General features: G+C 51.9%; 2 protein-coding genes across 2 annotated transcripts; both read right to left on the bottom strand.

Annotated features, from left to right (window-relative positions):
• Positions 1-1,577: 1,577 nt before the first annotated feature.
• LOC130266878 (BTB/POZ domain-containing protein 2-like) lies at positions 1,578-13,304 on the bottom strand. The gene is made up of 4 exons (XM_056516154.1): positions 12,683-13,304; positions 6,069-6,188; positions 2,500-2,656; positions 1,578-2,281 (listed from the first exon to the last, which is right to left on the bottom strand). The coding sequence occupies exons 1-4, from the start codon at positions 13,267-13,269 to the stop codon at positions 2,261-2,263; spliced, it is 885 nt and encodes a 294-aa protein (XP_056372129.1). The 5' UTR covers positions 13,270-13,304; the 3' UTR covers positions 1,578-2,260.
• Positions 13,305-19,736: 6,432 nt separating this feature from the next.
• Positions 19,737-24,857, bottom strand: LOC130266877 (MAP kinase-interacting serine/threonine-protein kinase 2-like). Its single transcript, XM_056516153.1, has 6 exons — positions 24,680-24,857; positions 24,000-24,286; positions 23,745-23,909; positions 23,601-23,644; positions 22,206-23,340; positions 19,737-21,333 (listed from the first exon to the last, which is right to left on the bottom strand). Exons 1-5 carry the CDS (start codon positions 24,855-24,857, stop codon positions 23,073-23,075), a joined length of 942 nt encoding a protein of 313 aa, XP_056372128.1. The 3' UTR covers positions 19,737-21,333; positions 22,206-23,072.
• Between the last annotated feature and the right edge of the window lie 132 nt (positions 24,858-24,989).

Here is a 24,989-nt window from a genome sequence, read left to right as displayed (position 1 = left end):
TCAGACTTTACTACTCCAGTGGCTCTTTAGACACGTGAGGACTTTGATTACGCTCGCAGAGCTCTCCCCCACAGCAGCTCCAGACAAGCTTTATTTCCTTGCTGATCAAAGTGACACTTGGATGTACATCTGACATGAGAGAGGATCACTGTTCACTATGAGGCACAATCAATTAGGAAAGCTGTTTGCCCCTGATATTTCTGCCACTGATCAGCAGCTGCTTGAGACAGACAGTGACACAGCTGCTGGACCAGCAGATTGGGCAGACACACAAAAGGAGGTTTAGGGCTCTAGCTGGGATCTCAGGTCCATGATCTTAAGACTATTGAGCAATGCCTTGTACAAGATATATCTCAGGTCTGTAATTTACTGAAGGGGTTGTTGGTTCAATGCAGTGGAAGCAGAAAATAGGCAGGTTTTCACACTGCAGGACCAGAAGCAACAGGGTTATGAGAAGAGATCCTTTCAGTGAGGTGCAGCCAGTCACGGAGATCAGGCACATTTCTCAAGCAAGACCTGCCACAAATATCTCAGCCTCAATACAGAGAAATAGTGAACATAAAACTAGATGGGAATCGCCATTCATTATTATACAGAATGAACAAGCCACAAACAAAAGGAATCAGGAAAGCCTTTCTCCATCCTGCATTTCACATGCCTCAGTGACACCAAGAGATTGCCAGGCACTATTTTGGTTTTGGTACCTGAAACACAAGGGTAACTTCCTCCTTTGCCAAAGAAGGATCTTTGTGACCTGCAAGAAGTCACCATAAACCTAAATATTACCTTGCCAAAGCTACAAACTAAAGTGCAGAGACACAGGGAGAGCCACAAAAAAATCTCTGTATAAGGAATACCAGCAAAAGCCAACACCTCTAACCCACCATGAGGCAATGGCTAACTTAAACTGCCACCCCAAAATTTCAGCCTACAGGAAAGATCTGTTCCCAGCTCCTGGCTAACAGCTTCTGATCTTTCAGATTTGCAGCTGCTGAACCCAAAGAACAGAAGAGCTGCAATTGTCCCACCATGCATCAGATGGGAGCACAGATTTGGCTGCCACTGCCCAATCAAGAGCCTTCAAGTCCTGAATCTGCCTCTGGGAAGTGCAGTGTGGATCCCCCTCGGTCTCAGGGGCTGCCTCATCTGTTCCTGGCCTGTGGAAAAGGGCCAGGTTAAAGAGGATGTGTGAAGAAGGCCATGGAGTGTTGCAGCAGCAACTGAACCCAAGCAGTGACAAATGTCTGCAGCAGCAGTGTGACATGGAACTACTTTGAGAACTGATCTAAATATTTAAACTAAACAAAAAAAAAAAAAAAATCCCAGCCTAATCTCGAGCAAAGAGCTCAGCAGTGACTTCTTCAGTATCTGCAAAACTGCTACCCACATGGTACCTACAGCCACAGCCTGAGAGACACCCATACTCCTGACAAGGGGGAGAAATGGAGCAGACAGGGATGCTGGGCAAGGCAGGCAACCCCTCAGAGCCAGACCACCTTAGTGTGCTGGTTCACAACCCAGTGCAGCTGGGACATTCCTCTGCAGGCTCTATTTAACAACAGACATCACAGCTCTATTTAACATCAGACATCACAGCAGCTTTCCTGAGCTGGCTGATGAGAAATATCCCTCCAGAGCCACTCCAGGCTGCCATTCCCTTAAGGAAAGAAACTCACACACAATGCCTGTGTGTTTCTTATTCCTACAGCTCCCAGAACAGGGTGTCCCTGGCAATGCCAGACTCCACCACACAGGTGACATCACTATGGATGTCATCAATATGGCATCAGAGAGAAGACAGGGCTGGGAAATGGGGACAACAGTAATGCTCATTTAATCAACCTGGATGCAAAGTCTGATCTTTTCCAAACTAAGCAGAAGTTGTAAACATTATCTCCTATTTTGCTGCTTCAAGAGTCAAATGGAAGGTGGAGGAGCCCAACCCTCAGAGACTGGATCAGACCCAGGGCCAAGGAACAGCTGCTCTGACACTCTGGGTCTCTGAGCCTTCAGTGCAGGAGGCTGAGGAAGAGAGTACCTTGCTCCTCTCCCAGGAAAATAAACCAAAGCACTCAGGAAAAAGTTTTCTTTCACCCCCACTTCAGGGAATGTATTGCAGAGAAGTCCTTCAAGGAATGGCTGAGCAGCCAGAGAAAGCTCAGCATTACCAGTCCTGATTCTGTAACACACGGAAATCCTCACATTCCACTTTTCTTCTTGGCAGATGAAATCTTTCCACCCTGTTAACTCCATCCCCAGCTCACACTCTGGAAGGAACCACCTGCCACAGTGAAACAGAAAGATCTGAAACAGCAGCAACGTTTGCTGTATTTTACTGCTCTTTGTAAGAACCTGCTCAGCAGTGCTGGACTCCTGGGAGGAAGAATGCAAAACAAACCACAACTGCTCCACTTTGGATGATCAACTCTGTAACATCCAGAAAACTCCCATTTTCTGACTGTGCTTGACCTTGCTGAAGGCAGATGATCACAAACTCACCTGAGTTAACAGCATGAATGCGTTGTCTGCTCGGAGGTTTTTTTTAAGAAACTCCACACAATGAGCTTCAAGGGCTGGAACTGCATATTTCTTAGCTGTGTAAAGTGTTGTCATAACAGTCTCTGGTCCGATCTGAACTTCGTCTGAGTAAAGGAATCTGAAAACAAGCAAACAAACACTGCTGTGGTGAATTTAGATAACAGGGTAAAATCCCTGAAATTCACAGAAAACATGTTTGTGCCTCTGCCCATCATCCTGGTCCATTTCCTCTACTGAAGAGACAGAAGGGTTTTCACATCTTTTGCACTGACTCTAGTTTACCAAGATTTTTTATTTTTTTATTTTTTTTTTTTTACAGACATTTTATGGTATAACTTTTTAACAGCTGGGATTTCCACTGAAGCAGCTCAAACCACCTTGCATCCCACCACCAGTGAGCTCTTAGCTTGCCACTTATACCAGGCTGAAAGAACCTCTGGCCAAGTGCACCCCTTATAATTCATATTTTTGTCTGTTCACTTAGATTAACAAGGACAAAGATTCAACTTTGCCTGCCTCCCTCAGAAGAGAAACTCCATTTTACACTACTAATTCAGAAGTGCAGAGAAGCACTCAGACATATCCATCCACTGCACACAAGGTGCTTTACCCAGACCCCCCTTCCTCATCTCTTCACTTTATAGACTGAACTGTTTCATTTCATGACACAGATGTTTAAGTACAGCTCACAGTGTAACTTCAACATAAAGCAGCAGTTAACTGCAGTGAAAAACAAGGACTGCCATGCTGCAGCAAAGCACCAGCCTTCACTGTTAGGCCAAAACAAGGAAGCACATTCATGATCTGAAAAACAAAGGAAACCTGACTGAACCCCCTCGTACCTGAACTCACTGACCAGAGACAGCAGGAACTGAGCTCAGTAAAACCAGTGACTGCTGTTAGTCCTTATCACAGAATCACAGAATGGTTTGGTTTGGAAGGGACCTTAAAGACTGTCTTGTTCCAGTCCCTGCCATGGGCAGGGATACTTTCCACAAGTTACTCCAAACCCTGCCCAGCCTGGCCTGGGACACTGCCAGGGATCCAGGGGCAGCCACAGCTGCTCTGGGCACCCTGTGCCAGGGCTCCCCACCCTCCCAGGGAACAATTCCTGCCCAATATCCCATCCAGCCCTGCCCTCTGCCAGTGGCAGCCATTCCCTGGGTCCTGTCCCTCCATCCCTTGTCCCCAGTCCCTCTCCAGTTCTCCTGGAGCCCCTTTAGGCCCTGCAAGGGGCTCTGAGCTCTCCCTGGAGCCTTCTCTTCTCCAGGCTGAAAAGCCCATGCAGAGTTTTTTTTTTTACTGTATCTCCTTTAGTGGAGCATTTGCCAGTCAGGACCTCAAAGGCACAAAGCACAGAAATGTAATATTGTGTTAACTGTGCTTGGCAGCCTTATTCCACAGGATGTTTTGGAAACTCCAGCAATTTCTTGCTCTGCATTTCTCTGAAGGGCACACAGCAGCAGGTTGTGTGGCTGCTATTCCTGGAAGCTTCATGCAGCAGCAGGGCTCTTCCAGGGGGATGCAAGGCAGCATTCCCATCTGCAGCAGAGCAGCTCCTGCTCCTCCAGCTAGAGGAGCAGGATGCCATTCAGGGAAGCATCAACAGTGTGATCCACAGGCAGGGAAGCACTCTCACTGCTGAAAGCAGGCTTTTGTGCTGCTCCAGGGCATTTGTCAATAGCAGCCTCATGCCACAGGTTCATCAATGTATTTGGCACACATCCCTTCCCAGCCCCATCTGCACTGAGCAATCCTTTCTATTCCAAGATTAAGAGAATATAGTGGCTCTAAAACAAATTATTTGTTTACTTCAGTGACTGTGTCAGTATTTGTTTACCACAGTCCAGGGTGTACTAAGAGGGACAACAAGAGAGGTTCAAACTGTAAAAAAGACCAGTATCAATTTAAAAGAACATTTAGCCTGCAACCCCACACAATCAGATGCATTCTCATCTTTGGGTTAACGTGAAAATAATAATAATGAAAAAGAATCTCTTACACAACTACAGCAGACCTATTAAAGGTGACTAGCCCACAAACACCATCACAATCCAACATCCAGACTGGACCTTCTGCAGAACACTCAGGATGGGCACTTTGTCCCTGGATAAGCTCCTGATCCTACAGCATTAGATCATGGCTTGGACCAAGTCCAGAGACATATGTAAGGATCAGCTGCCATTCCAGATCAGTGTTTGGAGTGACTGGTTTTACTCCAGGAACTCATACCACATACTTGATCAGCTTTCTCCTGGAAGCAGCACCCAAACTTCCTCTAGCACATTTAAGCTCTGAGCATTTTAAAAGCTATTTAAAAATTCTTTTCTAGATTTAAGCACCCAAGATGTCACTGGACCATGGGCACAGCTCAGAGGGCACTGAGGTAATCCACCAACAACTTCTTCCATAAAAAAAGTAAATATTTCTGTTAAAATCCACCTAAACTCATCATTCTGTCTTTTGAGATAATGGGTCTGTTCTGAAATGTCTCTGTTTAACCAAGTGCTGAAATCTCAGCACTGGCAGGGAAACAACAAGATTTTTGACTCTAATTCACTGGATATTTGTGCCTCACTAAGATTTAAAGATAGTTCCAGGCTCTGCACTCCAGAGAGATCCACATGGCTGACAGGCACACACAAATTAGAGGGATTCCCCATGTGCTGGTGTCTGTGAGCCAAAGGGGAAGGGGCTTGGGGCTCCCAATTATTTCTGCCCTTTCATTCTAGCCCAGATCAATTTTGAATTATTCCAAGGTAGCACAGGCAAAACCAAAGCACTTTCTGAAGGTAAAGCAAAAAGTGTGCCAGAGCTATATATAGTGACTGCTCCCAGTAGGAAGCAAGGGGGAAACATGTCAAGAGCACAGGACTGGAAACCCCTGGAAGTAGGTTACAGAAATCCTATAGAAACAGGACAATGACTTTCCAGCATCCATTCAGGATGGCTGCTGGATGTTGTACAGCACCAGCCAAGCTTAAAGGAATTGGTGAATAGGATGTTACAGCCCCTTCCTCCTCCTCCTCCAGCACACAGACTTCCAACACACACTGGAAATGTAAATTCAAGCCCAGCTCTCCAAAAGAGGAATAAAATCCACACAAAGGGTGATATGACATGGAATGGCTGACATTATTACACACCCCTGCTTACCTGTTACAACTTGCTCATGACCTAAACAAGCTCCAAGTATCTGTAACTTACAGAGCTTTCAAAAGATCACTTTTCCTCTCTTCTTTCAAAGAGCATTTGAATTAAACCAAACCAATTAATGAGTAAGAAGCTATAACACAATGGCCAATATTATACACATTTTTATATAAATATCTGCTTTTTACATGCAGTAGCTACAGTAGACTTTTACCCAAGAAAACAGAGATTTAACAACCACTGAACAGACCAAAGAGGCATTTCATTTTGGAAATTAACAATCTCCGCTCTACAAATACTTCCCTGCTTTCATTAAAAATATGTTTCTCTACTAAATCTGTGCATTCCAGTCATCCTGTACTTTAGAAGCAGCTTACTTGAGCAGAGCTAGGAAGGCAGCAGGCTCCACGTCAGGCAGCTCAATCTCTGTAGAGGTTGTGGCCATCCCACCATTAAACATCGCATCGAAGACAGCGCTGCCCACGGCCAGCACGAACCTAACGTGGAAAAAACAAACATGCAAATAAAACCTTCTGTTAAACCATATTTATATTCCAAAAAAATCCCAGGCTGGTTGCTAATCCCCAAAGCCACCCTCAGGGAAAGCAAATTGTTTGTGGAGTTAAAGCAAAAGTGTTTTGAAAGAGCAGGGAGGGTCAGGCTTGCTGCTCCTTAACTGCAAAGCACTGAACTTCCTTCTGAGCCCTGTCCTGGCATACAGCACAGTTATGGCTCCCCAAAGGCCAGACTTTGGGAATTATGGAACAGAATACACATGGCTGCTTTGTAAACTCCCTGTAGGAGCCTATGCATCATCCCAAGGTAGAGAAGCAAAAGCAAAGTTAAGGAGTTCAAGTTCTTCCAGTAAACAGAACCCAAGCCTTGCTACAATCCCCCACAGACACCTACTGGAAACACTTATGGAAAACTTGCCATTGCACACTATCCATCCCCTTCTGCAGGCCCAAGCACACATGTTTGGTGATGGCAGAATAAACTCACAAAACACAAAATGGCACCAGGAGCTGCAGGTAACCCAAGCCCTGGCACAGGAGCTGCCCTCCCCAGGCATGCTGCTGAGTCCTTCATGGGTAACATGGCTCAGCCCAGAGGCAAGAACAAACCTCCCTCAGAGCCAGCCAGCACAGCGAGGTGCACACAAACCCTTCAGCACTGCTGGGAGCTTACGTGGGAATTACTGGCACAGAGAAGGATGTTACCAGCTCTAAAGAGACTGGAAGCAGGAACTTGCACAAAACAGGTTTGAAACCAAAAAATATGGCCCAGCACTCCCATGCAAACAAGGTGATTCCTCCCTTACAGACAAGATCTCCTGTTTTACGAGGATGCCCAGGCCTGGGCTGCTGAGGGGCCTGTGTACATTTAAGCTGCTATACCTGCCTCAGGACTTAGAAAGCCATTTTGAGAACTTTCTTGTTCAAAAATACAGAGATGAGCTTTTGCCATGAAGGATTCTGTGTCTGTGTCTGCCACCATGCAGCTCCCTGAAGTTAAACTGAAGGTCACAGCTCAGCACTGTGGGGAAGCAGAGCAGCCCAGGCTGCAGGAGATGGCTACAACCACTTCTCTACCAACCAGGAAAAGGAAAGAGCTGGAATATTCCAGGCTCTTGCTGCAGTGGCTTGATGCAAACTTCCAGAGAAGCAGCAAGAACTGCAGGCACAAATCCATACAAGACAGCAGGCATGGGGTAGAAATCTCCAGTCCAAGGGAAGTCCAGAACTAACTGGGAATTTCAGTCACATTTAATAGGAAATAACCTTTTAAAAGTGGGAAATTTCCATTCAAATAATGTTTTCATTTTCTCACTTCTCACTCCCCTCCCATCCAGAGGAGACTTCCCAGGGATACAATGGAGTGAAGCTCCATGGATGTGCCAGGCTCGTTTGCTGCGACAGAGTTTGGCTGAACGAGCTGACTTATTGTTCCTGATGGGCTCAGGGAGCCCGAACAAACCACAGTGGCTACAAAAAAGTACACACATGCATATTTCTGTCAAACCATTCTCAAGAAAAATGTCAAGAACAAATAAAAACCTTCCTCACAATACCAGAATTGCCAGATGAAACAAAAATCCTTGTTCCTCCAAAAGCAGTGATGGTGGCAAAACAATCGCTGGCTTTGTCTGATACTAAAAATTAACATATATTAATTGCACTCTCAAATTTTCATTCTCACAGCCAGCCCAGTATAGGTCCTCAACGAGCAAGAGCTTTCAGAAGCTATTTGAAAAGGGCATTCATTTAAAAAAACACTCAAATGTTTGCTTCCATTTTAGTCGGATTTTGTAAACTGCTGAGCCCTAATAGGATCCCAGGAGGTGCCAGAGAAACACAGGACTCCACATTTGAAGTTCTCTTAAAACATTAAGAGAACATAATTAACATAAGAAAATCCCTCTCTCTCCAGTTTTCTTACTCTTCCTAAAACGAATATTTAAAGCTGCTCTAAGACATTAGAAGAAAGAAGGGATGCACACCATTCCTCCCACACAGCTTCCCCCAGCCATGCAGGTCTGCAGGAGGAAGAGATGGAGTTTGTTTCAGATAGGAAAATCCAACAGAAGGTTATTTTTAAACACTTTTGTGGCCAAAACAGAGTGGACTACTGAAAGGAGGCAGAGAAATAAGCAGAAACAGAATGAAAGAATTAACAAAGCAACACCTGATTTCCCCTCATTCCCTTTGCACCAGGAAGAGCAAAAGTAAACTGACTGTCAGCAATAAGAGTCACAGGAACTTCCTTGAGGTTAATTTGATTTGTCTTCAAAAAGATCCAAAGCTGACTCCATAGTCTGTCAAAGGCCTGCAAGAAAAAGTCTTTCCTTCTGCTATTTTGCTTCCTACCACAACTTTCACTGCTCCATGCTCACCTTGGCACCTCCACTTGTCACCTGGTTTCATCTGCACACCCACCAGTGCTGTTCCCTTTCTAGGCACTACAGCAACACCAATAAAAGAAATCACTCAGAACCCACAGCTACCCCACTGCTGCTGCACAGCTCCCTCCTCCATCTGCACCACTGCAGAGAAACCTTAAAATATCTATTCCAGAAGAGCTGGCACAGGAACAGAGCAACACGTGATGTGCTGGAGCTCTGTGACACCATAGGTGATGAGAAGCTGCTGCTGGTGTGCTGGCTGCAGAGGATGCAGACCCCAGGTGAAAGGAGCAGGAGGCAGGAGCAGCAGCCATGGGACACCTCAGCACAGGTGCAGGAACTGTGAGTGAATACATGCCCAAGAAAAGACAGGATGGGCTCAGAAGAGACTCCTGGAAACAACAGCCAAAATCTTACTCAGGCTGTCCCCATGCTGTAGATCTCCCAGGCTGGAGCACACATGGGATTGCATCCCCCCATGCTTGCCCTGCTCACTCTCAGGCCCTATTTTCTGGCCAATTAACAAGTTTAATTATGACACCCATGCAGCTCCTGGCTGATGAGGGGTTTAGACATTTCTAATCCCATTGATATTGTGCTCAATGAAGCAGATCTGGAAAAAGACAAAAAACCCTTCCCTCTTAACTGCTGGGTCTAATCAATGTCTTGACCTTGGCCATGCTGGCGCCGTGAGGCTTCGAGGCAGCTGTTCAGCCTGGCCTTGACATCGAAAAAAATTAAGGCCATCCCCATCTTCATGGCTGATTCAGCAGCAAGAGGGAAGGAGCTGAAGGCTCAGAGACAGAGCCTGCTTCAGGGTAGGCAAGGAACTTCCACAGGGTCTGGAGCCTCCTCCAGGCGGGAAACACCTCATCTTCTCAAGGCTGCAGATACTTGGACAGGTGACCCTTGAGTCAAACCCATTCATACCTTTTATCTACAAACTGGAATGTTTGCTCTTAGATGCTCTGTGAGGTTTCTTTTGTCTGTCTCTGTGGCTCCATACAATTGCTGAGCCACAGAATCACAGAGCAGTTTGGGTGGGAAAGGACCTAAAGCTCATCCAGTGCCACCCCTGCCATGGCAGGGACACCTTCCACTGTCCCAGGCTGCTCCAAGCCCTGTCCAGCCTGGCCTCGGACACTTCCAGGGATCCAGGGGCAGCCACAGCTACTCTGGGTACCCTTCCCTCACAGGGAAGAGTTCCTTCCTGATATCAAAGCTAAATCTCCAAAGACCATAACCTGAATTTGCCAGATGCACTCAGAACCACACCTGAACCTACAGCTCAGTCAGAAACCTCCTCCTGGCACCAGCACCCGTGGACAACATCCCCTGTGCTCACTGGGCACACACCACTTCATTACCTCCACATTCCCTCAGCTTCATCCAGGAGAAGACTGACCAGGAATCACCTGCACCATCACTTTCAGCTCCCACAGGACTGCATCTCTTGGTTTATCTGTGCTGCCCAGACTGTTGCCAAAGCCATTCCTAGCACACCATGAAGTCATATCGAGGATGACAGGCAGGATGCTGCAGACCACTCCTCAAGGAGCTGGCCAAGAGCCCTATTTAGGAGTTGTTCCTCCTGCAGCCATGCTTGGTACCTGACCTGGTCTGAAAATTTACACAATTCAACCAGACTGCTGAAGTATTTACCTGTGAGCTGTGCACTGTTGTGCCACGGCAGGTTTACACTGGATATCAGGGAAAATTTCTTTACAGAAAAAGTTGTAAAGCATTGGAATGGGCTGCCCAGAGTGCTGGTGGAGTTACCATCCCTGGAAGTGCTCAAAAAATCTACAGATATGGCACTTGGGGACATGGTTTAGTGGTGAATGTAGTGGTGCTGGGCTGATGATTGGATTTGATGATCTTAAAGGGGTTTTCCAACCTTAATAATTTTGTGAGTTTATAATTTCAGACATCTGACGAAGCACCAACACCTGCCCTGGTCGCTGAAGCAAAACAGCACCTCTCCAACTGAACCCATGGCTGCTTTGCAATTCCAACACAAAGTATCTTCTGCTGTTAAGCTGCTGTGGGAGAACTGAGCACAGAAGGGGTCTGGGTGGTTTTATTTTAGGCTCTCTTATTTCTGAAATAACCACAGTACTTCATGAATCACCAGGACATCCCAACTGTAACATCACACGGACAAGTTTTACTAAAACCTCAGAATCCTTAGGAGGGATGTCACACCATGACATACTCCATTCTATCTTTACCACCCAGAGCACCAGAAGAATTTCAGAGCAATTAAGCAGCATCTCTCTTTGGGGACAATTTTTTTTTTCCAAAACTTCATTTATTTTCCATTTATTTCTGGGCTGAACATCACCTGTCCCCACCCAGCAAGCCTAGTTCTCAGGACAGGAGCAAGCTTACCCAAATACTAATTAAGTTTCAAATTATAAGAGAGCAAAGCTGACTCCCTAAACACTCAAACCAGCCTAGAACAAGTGTGGTTTGTTCTAAAAGTGAGAGAAAATGGGGAAATCTGAAGGGGAAACTTCCAGGAATGTGAGCACTTAGAAGAAAAGCAGTAGTTTGAAACTGTTTGGAGCAAGACTTCCTTTGCCAAGCACCACTTCCAGGAACACCAAGGAACCTCCCTCACCCAATTAAAGTTGGTTCCATCTCTGAGCTCTTCCTTCCAGGGGTAGGGGGAAGAGGGTGGCACAGATGGATCCACTGGAGCTCCCCCAAGGAACCAGCTGAATATCAATCAGCCACATCACATCTGCATCATCCAGGTTGAGGTGATTCCCAGCTCCTGGATTCTCAGCTCCTCTGAGCTGCAAATTCTTAAATTGCAGCTCAGCCTTAAACAATAACCTCCAGGGGTTACTCAGGCCCAGATGTCATTCTCAACACAGTTCTTCCAGCTCTTTATGGTAGTGGATTAACCCCCAAAACACAGGGCTTTGGAAAAAATTCAATAAAGGTAATTTTAAAATTAAAATGTTGTACCTGAAACCTGGGCTCTCAAATCACTGTTCTTTCATTTCCATCCCCATTGCTCTCACTGATTTTGGTGATCCCTGTCAGCAAGGACCAGGCAGCCTGGGGGACTAGTCCTCCTCTCCTCTGCCTCCCACCAAACCAAGGGTTACTTCCAAGCAAGACCCAGGGATTTGGGATTTTCCCTGCTGCACCTGCCCCATTCATGCCATCCCTCTAGTTAAAACACTCTCACCCAAACCCCAAACCCATCCCGGGCTGGTGATCATGAGGAGAGGCACAACACTGACCCAAGGGCTGGGAGAGATCTGGGGCAACCCTGACTGACCACAGCAGGGTTCCTGTGCTCAGGATGTGTCCCAGAGCAGGGGGTAAAATGTGGGGGGCAGTTATGTGACCCCCTTTTCTCTCTTCACAGGGGAGGTGCAGCAGCCCTGTACCCCACTCGATGGCAAATCACCATGCACTGCAGGAGAGCCTGCAGCGCTCCCAGGGCCATCCCTGAGGGGCAGTTTTGGGGACGAGGGGCCATCCCTGATGGAGAGTAAAGGGATCATGCCTGAAGAGGATGAAGGGCCATCCCAGAGGAACCGTTCTGAGAATGAAGAAACATTCCCCGAGGAGCAGTCCCTGAGGGGCAGTTTTGGAAGACAAGGGGGCAACTCCCTGAGGAGAAACACGAGGGAGCAAAGGAAGCAATCACCGAGAAGCAGTTTTGGGGGATAAGGGAGTGATTCCCTAAGGAGCAATACAGAGGGGTGAGGAGAGCAATCTCTGATGGCAACTGAGGAGGAAAAGGAGGCAATTCACCAAGGGAATATGGGAGCAATTCCCTCAGGGAATAACGCGGGGGGCAAAACGAGCAACCCTCGAAGGGCAATTTGGGGATGATCTCTGACAGGAGAAGCGATGACTGAGGGGCAGTTTTGTCAAATAAACGGGCGATTCTCTTTATCAATGTGGGGGGCGTGAGGGGAAGCCCCCAGGGCCATCGGGCCGGCCCTCACGACCCTCCCGAGGCCTGGGGCCGGCGGCCACCCCACAGGCCGTGGGGCTGGGTCCCCCCTCACCCCTCATCCCTCCCGGCTCCCCTCGCTGCGATCCCCGCGCCCCCCGCCCCACCTGTGCGCCGGGATGCGCTGCGAGCCGCGGCCCTTCCCCACCAGGAAGTGCACGTCGCTGAGCACCTCGTTGTTGAAGAGGAACGCGAACCGCTCCTGCACCGTTGGCTTCGTCGCCTGCCAGTTGTACACCGGCTCCCGCTGCAGCGCCCCGCCGGGACCGCCCGCCCCGCCGGCCGCCCCCGCCGCTCCCGCCGCCGCCGGGCCCCCCGCGCCTCCGCTGGCCGCCGGCGGGTTGGCGGCGCCGCTCTGGTTGTAGGTGAGGCCGGGCGGCGAGGCGGGCGCGCCGTTGGTGCAGGCGGCGGCCGCGGCCCCGTTGCCCGGCGGGGGCGGCGGCGGCTGCGGGCAGGAGGAGGAGAGGCCGCCGGGGCCGCCGCTCCCTCCGGCCGCCATCTTGTGCGGCGGGGCCGCGGGGGCGGGCGGCGCGGGGCGGCGCTGCAGCAGCACCAGCACCAGCAGCGGCGGGCGGGACACGGCGGCGGGCGGGCCGGGGACGGGGGCGAGGGCGGCGGAGATGTCGGCGGTGGCGTCGATGGCGGTGGCGTCGAAGGCGGTGCGGATGCAGAGCGCCGGGCAGCAGCGGCGCATGGGGCGGGCGCCGCCGCCGGCCGGGCACGGGGGGAGCGGCGGAGGCGGCGGCGGGGCGGGGAGAGGGCGTGGGGCGGCGGGCGGGGCCGGCACGGAGCGGGAGGATGGAGGGCGATGCGAGGGGGAGTGAGGGGGCGATCCCTGGGGGGGGGTGGTTCCTGAGGGGGCTATCCTTGAGGAGGATGAGGATCCATCCCTGAGGAGCACTTCAGGAGAGGAGGGGGCGATTCCTGAGGGACGACCCCTGAGGGGCTCTTTTGAGGGTAAGGCGGCATTTCCCTGACGAGCAATCCCTGAAGGGCACTTTTGGGGCAAGGGAGGATGAGACCCTGAGGAACCAGTGTGGAGGAGTGAGAGAGGCAGTTTTGGTGGGCGATCCCCGGGGATAATTTGGGGAATGAGGGAACGATCCCTGAAGGACAGTAAGGGGACGATCCCTGAAAAGGATGGGGTCTATCAAATCTGGGGGACAAAGAGGGCAACCCTTGAGGAGAGGGTCAGTCCCTGAGGGATGGTTTTGGGAATGAGGGGGTGATCCCCGAGAGGGAGTAAAGGGATGATCCATGAGGGAGTAATCCCGGAAGATGATGAGAGGCCAAACCGGAGGGACAGTTTGGAGGATAACGGAGCATTTCCCTGAGGAGCAACGTGGAGGGGTGGCAAGAGGAGCAATCCTTGAGGGGCAGTTTTGGGGATGAGGGAGCAGTCCCTGAGGAGTATGAGGTGAAAGGGGCCATCTCTGAGGAGCAAGGAAAAGGGAGTGATTCCCCGAGGAGCAATGAGGGGGGCAGAGGATGAGGGAAGCAATCCCTGAGAGGCAGTTTTGAGGGATAAGGTTCCCTGAGGAACAGTGTGGGGGTGTGACAGAAGCAATCCCTGAGAACCAGTTTGGGAGATAATGGTGCAAAGTCAGGAGGACAAAGGGGAGCAATCCCTGAGGGGAACTTTTGAGGGCTAAGATGAGCATCCTGTGAAAGGGGTTATTCTGAGGAGGATGGGGGAGCTTAGAGAGCAGTTTGTGATGGAATGAGAAATGGGGGTGCAATTCACAGAGAAGAGGCTGGGAGTTAAAGGGTTGAAGGGGGTCAGTGCTGCAGGTGCGGAGTCAGGGAGGTTTGGGCCGTGTGGAGGTGCAGGTGAAAGGTGGGGTTTCCCTTCATGATCTCACACACCAGCCATTCCTCTGCAGCAGACACAGGCCTCCAGCATCCCCAGACCCCTGCTTCATGCCCAGCAATTCATCACAGTAATAAGCTCGGAGTTACTGGCTGCTGCTGCTAACACAGGCCTGGAGCACCACAGGACACCACATTACCAGGCCCACCACAGTGTTACCCTGCACAAACCTGGGAGCCACAGCACCCTGATCCCTCACCTGGTCATGCCCTGCTGCTCCTGCTGGACCTGCTCAATCAGAAACCACTGGCCAGGGTTGTCCCCACGGATGGCATCTCCTCGCCAGGCAGCACGAGGTGGAGATGGCGTGGGGGCAGGAGCCAGCTGCAAAGCAGAAGATTAATTAAGAGGCTGTGCCACTGCCTCGCTGTGATCTCAGTAACTGAACCGTTAAAGTGATTTATTCTTCAGAGGGTAATTACATTCCCCCTCTCTCTGTTATCCATCCCCTGATCTGTGCTGCACACACACCCAGTCAGGAGTAGGCGTGTGGTCCTTGAGTTGATGTGTCAGAGGGGAGATGGCCTGGCTGCCCCTTCTGCTTCCTGTGCCTTGGTGTTACAGCTTCTGGAGCACACAGGGATGTACTGTTTGTATGGACTGTGTGCTGTTTGTGTGGACTGTGTGCTGTTGGTATGGATTGTGTGCTGTTGGTATGGATTGTGTCCTGTTGGTATGGACTGTGTGCTATTTGTATGGATTGTGTGCTGTTTGTATGGACTGTGTGCTGTTGGTGTGGACTGTGTGCTGTTGGTATGGATTGTGTGCTGTTGGTATGGACTGTGTGCTGTTGGTATGGATTGTGTGCTGTTTGTATGGATTGTGTGCTGTTTTTGTGTATGGACTGTGTGCTGTTGGTATGGACTGTGTGCTGTTGGTGTGGACTGTGTGCTATTGATATGGATTGTGTTCTGTTTGTGTGGATAATGCTTCCAGACCCTCACACAGCTCTGGGATCTCGCCATGAACCACTATGGCTGGACACAGCAGTGCTGCTACACCATTGATTTTGACAGAGGGCTTCCAACCTGCCTTTGTTCTGTGTTATCAATACCCATTTCTGCTGCGTTATGAGCTGTCAGGTTTCTTGCTGCATTTTTAAAGCTGCATTTCACATGGACAAGTTTGGGAAACTCTGTGCACAGCTCTCATCCTAACAGTCCCAGAGCAGACAAGAATGAGTAGGAGCCTTTAGAATCAGAGAATCACAGAACCATAGAATCATTAATACTGGAAAATATTTTTAAGGTCAAGTCCAAACTGTAACCCCAGCAGTGCTAAATCATGTCACCACATGTTTTTTGAACATTCCAGGGCTGGAAGCACTTAGAGCATTTTAGAGTATTAGAAACAGTATTTTTCAGAGGAACAGTCGTTTTTCCTGTGAAATCTTTCATTTATTAATAACAACCAGGCATTTGGTACAGCCATATTCTCTCTTAAAACGCTGCATCCTTTACTCTTTAACACCATTTGCTCGGCACATCACTCCCCCCTTTCTGGCCACGCATTTCAGCGTCACACTTTTCCCTCGGGGCCGTGCAGCCTGGCCGCCCGCCCGCTCCCTGCTCAGACCTGTCCTGCTTGCGGATGCTCCTTTCGGGCCAGGAACATTAGAGGGAGCTGGAGACTCGCTGTGCCCGGCTGGATGGTCGGACGTGTCTGATGGCTGGCAGGAATGGCCTGGAGCCGTGTCCCAAGCACTGGGGGAGCACTGGCTGTGTGATCCCGCACTTCTCCAGCTCCAGGAGTGCTGCAGGAGTGCCCCTGAGGGGCTCCTGCCCTGCCTGGGAGGTGCAGGATCATCCAGCCCAGCCCCTGCTGCTGGTGGAGGCTGAAGTTTCTTCACCATAGCATTCCCTGCTCCAAAATCCCAGCAAATTCATCCTCCACAAACTGTGGTGCCTCCGGGCAGTGGGTGTGCCTGCCAGGGGGGACAGGAGCTTCTCCATCACTTGGAGACGGGATTCCACACCCGTTCAATCCTGATCTTCCCAGCGCCACCAGCCTGCTCTGTGCCGTGCTCACCCTGCCAGCCCTGCCACCCTGCATCAGGCTGATCCTGGTTATTCAGCCCGTGGTGAACTAACTCAAGGTGATTTGTGTTGTGGCAGGAGCTAGAGGCTTAACTCGGGACCAGTGCAGGGAAACAGTGCCGTAGATACCAGCGATAATGGCCCAGGGATCTGTGTGGGACACTCGCCGTGGCGCTGTGGGGTGGGGTGAGGGTTTGCTGCAGCGACCCAGCACCAACACCACGGTGATCAGTGGTGTGCTAGACCACAGAAATAAAGAGACGTGTCACACAGGAGACTTTACGATCCCAAAACCAAACCTGGGAACAAAAGCCCCAGCATCATTATTTCTGGGTCTGGTAGCCACCAGATTCCTTCAGAGATCAGGCCAGTGGCACTGGGCCATTCACAGGCTGAACAAAAGCCTCACCCCAGCAGTAGCACTGGGCAGGGAAATTGCTGGGGTTCAGCTGGTGGGATGAAGGCTGGCCCCATGCAGGGCTGGATGAAGGCTACAAGCAGCTGGAATGAAACCAGTGGGACCGGAATGCTCAGAGTTGGATAGCAGAGAACATCAGGTCTTTCTTCACCTCGTGGAGGCAGAATAAAACATTTAGCATGTGTGCTCCAAGCGAAAGTTGGAAATGTGTATTCTCAGCAAAAGCCAGGCAGAGGCAGCTCTCCCCTGGCTGAACAACTCACCTCAAAGGAGGCGTTTTAGGATGGAAGGAAGCTCCAAGGAAGACTGCAGGGCAGAGACGTCCCAGTGTGAGCCAGAGGAGGGCAAAGTGGCACCTGCCAAAGCCTGTGCCTTAGCACCAAGCCTTGATCTAAACCTCCAGCCAGCTGAGAGGGTGACTCACAAGGCCCAGGGCGCACTCCAACCATGGGCACAGCTCTCCCAGGTTTTGGGAAAACCTGACCCTGCTCTGCTTCTGCTGACCACAGCTCCCATTGCCTGTGCAATTCCACCCAGAGCTGGAATCCTGTGGGAAAGCCACACCTGCACCCCATGGCTCTCCAAAATTCACACTTCACCATCCAAAACCACAAACAAGGCTGACCAAGGCCTTTTCCAGACAGGGGAGGAAACACGTGCCATGCTGTGCCAGTGCCACTGAGGCTCCTGGGGCACAGGGAAACACAGGCAAGGCCAGTGTGTGCTGGGCTCTGCTGGGGTGCACATCACTCACTCCCTGAGATTACTTCAGAGGGAGAACCAGCACGCACCAGTCAAAATCACACCAAAATGGCACATCCTACCAAAAAACCACCCCAGACTGGTTTGTTTGGGTTGCCTAGATAGGAGAAATGATTCTCTGCAAAATGCACAGGAGTTCTTTCCTTCTCTGCACCATCCCAGAAATCATTTTAAAAGTACAACAAGAATTTTTTTTTTAATCGAAAACAGCTGTTTTGCATTAAAACACACTTCACACCTCCCACTCTGCATTGCCCAGTGCGGGCTGGGGGGTTCAGTGATGGTTCAGGAGAGCAGCCTGGTCTGAAGGAATGCATGTCACTCACTCCAGGGTGGTTTCTTGGGTAGATGTTGCATCAAAATGTTGGCTAATCACCCAGATCATCTGTCACCAGCAGAGCCAGGTTCAGACCCAAAATCCTGAGGACACTTCATCTTTGCTGCTGCCCAGCTGCCTCGGTGCCCTGGGCTGAAGCCAGATGTGACCCCGCTGGTCACCCCAGCTCTGGGGCCACTCAGATCCAGCCATGCCCTGATGGCTCTGTTAAATCCTGAAGACAGGCAGCCTGGCACAAGCCACCACGTCACCCAGAGCCTGACCCCCTGCGTCAGCCAGGCCACCCCAGTGGCTCTGCTTCCCTCTGGGCCAGCGTGGGCAGCATGGTGCTGCTCATGCTCCTGCAGGGTTTTTCTCCAATACAAATCCACACCAGGGTATTTATAGCATCCTTGTCCCAGCAGAGCCTATTTTGGGCTGATGCTCAGGCACCAGAGCAGCACAGGTTATTTTAACCCAGTGCTGGGTTATTTTCAGAGCTGCCCTTCTCTGCACGTGTTCAAGAATGGTTTCCAGCTACCAGGCACTTTCTGGGGTGGGGGAAACTGGGGAAGGGGGAGAAGAGGGACCATCCAAAGGAATTTCAGATTTAAAGGAGCATCTGCAGCAAAGCTGGCTTTGACACACCTGTTTGGCATCCACCTAGAATCTTGGAAGGAAGATTGTCTGCATGATAGCCCTTGAGCAAAAGGCAGGAGGGGAAAGGTTTCTGGAGCACACAGCTGAAGGCCCAATGATGGTGAAACAATATGCAAGAAAGGAAGAAGAGCCAAGAACTGGATGCTCCTAGAATGTCCAGGATCACAGCTTGTGGCCCCAGGCCCAGGAGGGAGCAATGGCTTTGTTCAACAGAGGCAGGAACAGCACCATGGGATGGGAAATGCTCCTCACCCTCTGCATGCAGGGAACCCCAGCTCTGTTCTTGCCACATGCCATCCACAGCCCGGGAAGGGAGACTTCTGGAGCCATCCTGTCCTGATCCAGACACTGCAAGAAGCAGCTGCAGCATTTACCAAGCAGTGAGCCTGGATTCCCAGCAGTGCTGCAGTGGGGCTGTCTCAGCTCAGAGCAGGGAGCAGCAGCTGGTCCATGGCAGAGCCCATAGCCCACTCCTCAAACCAGGGGTGCCATGGATGGGGTTCTGCCAGAGCAGCAGCACCATGGCAATAGCACCCACAGGGACCCAGCTCCATCCCTCAGCACAGCAGCAGGGATGGAAAAGTCAGGGGTTTTAATTTCTCTTAATTCCACAAGGTCTTGCTTTGCCCATGTAAGAAAGCTTAGCAGGCCTCTACACCCCTGCCTCCAGTTCCCACTGCCTTCCCTATCCCACCACACTTTCCTCTTGCCTGAGTGTCCAACTGTGCCCCATGAACCATGGAGGGGTGGGAGGATGGTCAGGGAGTGTCTCTGGGGGTGCCAGGGCAGTCCCAAGGCCAGAGGGTGCAGCTGGCACAGCCCTGCCCCGTGGCCTCTGGCTCCCATTGGGATGGAGAGGATCACACCATGCTGCTGGGAAAAGTGAGTCAGGGCCTGAGCCACTGCCAGCCCCTATTCCTGGCATCCCACCCCAGCCACACTCCCAGCCCCCATGGGCCAGCAGCAGGCTGCAAGCAACAAGTGAAAGTTGGAAGGATTATGGGGGCAGGAGCCCCTGGATGGAGTGCCACCCACCTCCCCAACTTGCCCAATCCCCCCCCCAACTTGCCACACCTGCCACAGCCACCTGCCCACCACGTAGGTCTCAATGCATTTTTATTAAATTCTTACAAAACAGAATACAAAATTCTGGCATCAACAATTGTTATAAAGGAAAACTTCAATTCAGCTGTATCAGGTCACCTGGTACATACAGTAAAGTGCTTCTTTTTGTGTGGTTTTTTTTCTTTTTTGTTTTTGTTTTTTTTGTCTTTTTTTTTTTTTTTTTTTATATTTTTATTTCCCAGCCAAGCCCCCAAGCAGAGGCTGCTGTTGCACAAACCAACAGTGCGTTAACGTGACTCTTGTTGAACCAACTTTGGCAGTCTTCATCAATTGTAAAGTGGAGAAAGTTTCTCCTGGTTTGATAAAAAAGAGTTAGCTTCACAGTAAACGTTTCTAACCAGTTCTAAGTCGAGTTAGTTGGCTGGAGGAAGGGTGGGGGGGAAGGAGAGGAAGTGAAAACACTTAACATTTCCAGCTTAAAAAAAAAAAAAAAATAATAATTTTGAAGTTGGTTTCCAAGATAGATGCTCTATGGGGGGGAAAAGTTTGGAAAGAGAAGAGGAGGAAGAAGGGGTTGGTGAGAGGGGGTCGCTGGTGCTGGAGCATCTGTCTGGAAACCCCGGGAGAGCTGCTGGCAGCGGGGAGGGCACGTCCAGCCCTGGCACAAGGGTGTCCCAGCCATCCCTGCCCTGCCGGGGCACCTGTGGCTGCCCAGCGCTGCCACAAGCCAGGCTGGAGGTTTTCCAGTCGATCCCCAGCTCTGGAGGCATTTCAAGATTCTCTAGCAAAGCACAGACCCGGCCATGGGTCACACCCCCGAGTACCACACCAGGAGCGCCGGGTCCAAGCCAAACCCCACCCAAACGTGAAGCCCGGCCCAGGCCGAGCTTGGATGCTCCCAGCACATCCTCCAACTCCCACAAACTCCCACAGCATCTTCTGGCTGCACATCCCTGGCCAAGGACACCCATGGGACACAGGCAGGGTCACCCAGGCCTTCCCCAGAGTGCGTGGTGTACTTATATATATACAGATATAAAAGAGATCGCTCTTATTCGTGGGGAAAAAGGGGAAACTCAGTTTGCCAACAAAAGCAGCACGGGGGACAGATCAGTTTTGGAGACATCCCCCTGCCATCCCCTTCCCATGATTTGTTTTGTTTTTTTAAAAAAAGGCTGCGGCGTGCAGCATCAACGATAGCTTCACAATACCAGCTCAAGGCATCGCGTACTGTACATCATTCAAGTATTTCTTAATATAAGACAACAAGGAATTATCTACAACTGATAAAACAAAATAAGCTATAAAAAGTAACAATGTACAATCAAGATGGATTTTTTTTCTTTCTGTTAAAGGAGGCCTCTCCAGGGTGTCCCGGTGCCTGCGGGGGGCACTCCCCTCACCACTGCCTTGCTCCTCCCCTCCCGGCACGGCGGGACCGGGGACACACGGGGCAGAGGGAGATCACAAATGCGAGGCAGTTTTGGGGGGTGGATGGGGATGGAGTCATCCTCCCCAACCTCCCTGGGTCAGCAGAAAGGCTGGGAAGGGTGAGAGAAGATAGCCCCTGCCCTAAAAACTCCATCAACACCCGAGATCATCATCTCCCAAGGTAACTCACACACACCTCCCTGAAACAAAAAACAACATATATTGCATAGTATTGCTGTCAGCAGTCTTAAAATAAAAAGGAGAACTTTTTTTTTTTTTCCAGAGACAGCGACTGTCTTCAGCTGAAGACCCAGGGAAGTCTGTTCCCCAGCTCAGAGCTCCCAAACCCTCACCTGGGCACATGATGGGCCGAGGCTGCTTTTGCAAAATATAAAGCTCAAAGCACTGAGTGGGCAGGGACAGGAGGTGGCTATGAAGGGGGCACTGCCCTCCCAGCAGGATGGGGGCTGGCAGCGGCTGCAGCCTGATGGCACAACCCAAAGCAGTGCCTGTGGCAGGGAGCAGGGGGTGTCAGGGGCATCTGGAGGCCAGGATGGCCCCGAGCATGGGCAGGGACAGACCCAGAAACCAGCCAAGGGCCTCACCACAATTCAGCATCCCCAGTCCTTCCCACCTTGTCCAAGGAAAGGACAATGCCACGCACACCTGAACACACGTGCACGACCACGCACACCAGCGCTCTCCGACTGCTGCAGACCCTGCTGCCCTGCCCTGGCCCCAACCCTTCCAGCCCCACATCCCCAGCTGTCCCCAGGCTGTTCCCCTGTCCCCTGGTCTTTGGGTGCTACCACCAGCCTGGCACCCCTGGGGTACTGGGCACCCTCTGTGCCCCCCTGACCCTCCTGCCACGGCAGCCTCGGGGCCAGCCCAAAGCCATGGCAGGTCTCACTGTCCTGCAGCAGGTCCCAATGCTCTTTAAGGGGGTCCTTGCCTTCCACAGAGCACAGTTCCCAGAGAGCATTTCTGGCTGCTCTGGCCAACCTGAACACCTCATCCCCTTGCACCTCCCCAAGGGCACCAGCCCTTCCAAAACCTGGATGCAACACCTGACCTGGCACAAGAGCACAGCCCTGGATGCCCATGCATTCCCTGGGGAGCCGCCAGCCAGAGCGTGGGAGGAAAGGAAGACATTTCTCCATGCCCTGTAGAGAAGCAGAGCTGGCAGTTTAAAACCAACAGTAATTAAAAATGGGAAAAAAAAAAAAAAAAAAAAAAAAAAAAAAAAAAAAAAAAAGAAAAAAGGGGGCAAAAAGAAAATGAGAGGTGAATAGCTTATTCTGAAAGCAGGATGCTGAGGAGAGAGGGTGGGTTGGGTGCTGCTCCCTTGCTGGCACCATCTCTCCCCAGCCCGAGCAGTTCCCTGCACAGTTCCCACTGTGTCCCCCTGGAGCAGAGCTAGGACACCCCCCAGCACAGGACCCCCAGGAAGGGGCTTTTGTGGGATCTACCCCAACATCAGAGAGAAACCTGCAGCTCCGAGGGGAGGGACAAGGTTAAAACACAACTCCCGTGGTTGAACACACGACCGAGGGTCTTTTGTTCACAGTATGAAATGAGCTGAAATCGTCAAAGCAGCCGTGGATACAAGGAGTCCTTTGGTGTCAGGGAGGGGGGAAAATGTCAGAGGAGAAACCAAGAGCCAGGAAACAAAAGTCTGTGTGTCTGTCAGATGTCCTTGAGTGTGCCCTGGGTGAAGCAACCTCACACTTGATTTAATACCTTTAAAAAAAAAAAAATATTTTAAACAAACCCTCCCACCCGCAGACCTACAAGATCAGCAAAACCTTGGAAACCAGCCACAGGGACGAGTCCTGATCTTGTCACTAGCCAGAAACGGTGGGGTCAGGGGTGGGGGAAGGGGAAGAAAGAAAGGAGGAGAAGGAGGGACAGGGGGTACAGCAGGTGCGAGGGGCACTGCTCAGGCTTGGTCGGCCACCAGGACCAGCGGGGCCACCAGGTGCTGCCCAGAGGCCACTGCCTTGGCCAGGCTGCTCTTCTGCCGCCGCTTGGCCAGCTTGGACTCGGAGGGGGGGGAGAGCTGCATGGCCCGTGAGGTAGCTTTGATGATGATGGGTCGTGCTTCCTCCTCCGCCTCTTCCTCCTCGTCCTCGTCGTGCCGGGTCAGCTGGCGGTTGACAGCAATGGCCTCGGCAGCAAAGGAGGTGAGCTCTTTGGCACTGCTGTTCCTGCAGGGGAGGGACGGGCTCAGGGGGGTGTGGGGGGCTGGAGGGAGGTCGGGGTCAAATATCTGGGTGTCCCTCCTCACATGCTGGTCATGCCAGACTGCTCAGATACCAAAAATATGGCCCAAACCCACAGCAGCAGGGCTGCCCAGATACAGAGTCACCACACAGCCCCCCACAAGCAGAAAGAATGCACAATAGTGCTGAGGAGTGCAGTCAGGATTCAGGGGGCTGGGGAGAGTCCCAGAGCAACCCACACTCACCTCTGCAGGATGATGGGGGTTGGCAGGGTGTTATCTGGAGCACACTGCAACAAAAGGCAGCCAGTCAGAGCCAGGATGTGCACAAAGGTGTTCCCCACCCCGGCTTTTGGGAGCACAGAGCAGGGAGGGGACAGCAACACTCACCCCCTGCACCCAGGGGTGCTCCAGGACCTGGGCTGCGCTGAGCCGCTTCTTGGCATCTCTCACCAGCAGCTTGGAAATGAGGTCTTTGGCTCCAAAGGAGATGTGTGCCCAGTCCTTGTCAGGAAACTCATACTTGCCCTCCTGGATGCTCTCAAAGAGCATGTTCTGAGCAGGGGGAGAAAGAACAGGGGCTCAGCTAGGAGTGCAGCAGCCAAACTGGGGCTGGGTTTGGGCGCTGCCGGGGTCCCCACGCACCTGGCAGGTGTGGCACGCCTCGCCCCGGTCCCAGCCACAGTCGGAGCCGCAGTGGCCCACGAAGGGGGGGTACCCACTCAGCATGATGTACAGGATGACACCCAGGCTCCACAGGTCACAGCGCTTGTCGTAGATGGAGGCCTCCTCGTTGAAGGCTTCCACCACCTCCGGGGCCATGTACTCGGCCGAGCCGCACTGCGGGGACAGGCGGGGTGAGCCCCGAAGGGTGGGGCCCGACGGGGCAGGGGGGGCTGGGAGGGCCCTGCCAGATCTCTGGGGCTGCACCCCTGAGGGGAAGGTGCAGACACGGCTGCTCCCCAGGTTTGCTCCTGCCACATCACCCCGCTGGGTTTCCCACCACAAAGAACGCCACAGACCCGTCTCTCTGCCACCCGAAGAAAAAAAAAAAAAAAAAAAAAAAAAAAAGCCTAAAGGGTGCAACCCCCACGGTGCAGAACAGCCGGACCCACAGGACCCACAGCAACCCAACCGGTTCAGCGGGGCAGCCCCAGCGGCCATAGGACACGGCGGGACGAGCCTGCTGTGCCCGTTCCCCGGGCTGACCGTGTCTGTTCCCCGGCCCGACCGTGCTCATTCCCCGGGCTGCTCTCCCCCGTCTGTTCCCCAGGCTGTTCCCGTGGCCGACCGTGCCCGTTCCCCAGGCTGTTCCCCTGCCGGACCGTGCCCGTTCCCCGGGCTGTTCCCCTGCCGGACCGTGCCCGTTCCCCGGGCTGTTCCCCTGCCGGACCGTGCCCGTTCCCCGGCCCGGCACAGCCGCAGCTGCCGCGCACGATCCGGGGCGGCAGGAGTTAACCCCGGTGCAGGGAGCGGCAGCGCCAGCACAGCCAGCGGCCCCATTCCCCTATCGCTCCAGGGACTCTGGGGCTTTCCAGCACATGACCCGCAGCCCACACAGCCCCGTGACCAGGGCAGAAAAGAGCTGCAGCCAGCAGATAATCGCCCCGTAACGAGAGAGGCCTCCTGACGAGG

Source organism: Oenanthe melanoleuca, unplaced genomic scaffold, assembly GCF_029582105.1.
Source record: "Oenanthe melanoleuca isolate GR-GAL-2019-014 unplaced genomic scaffold, OMel1.0 S314, whole genome shotgun sequence".
In the NCBI taxonomy this organism is placed as follows: domain Eukaryota; kingdom Metazoa; phylum Chordata; class Aves; order Passeriformes; family Muscicapidae; genus Oenanthe; species Oenanthe melanoleuca.
Note: the sequence above shows the minus strand (reverse complement) of the source record. Positions and strands in the feature narration are given on the sequence as shown.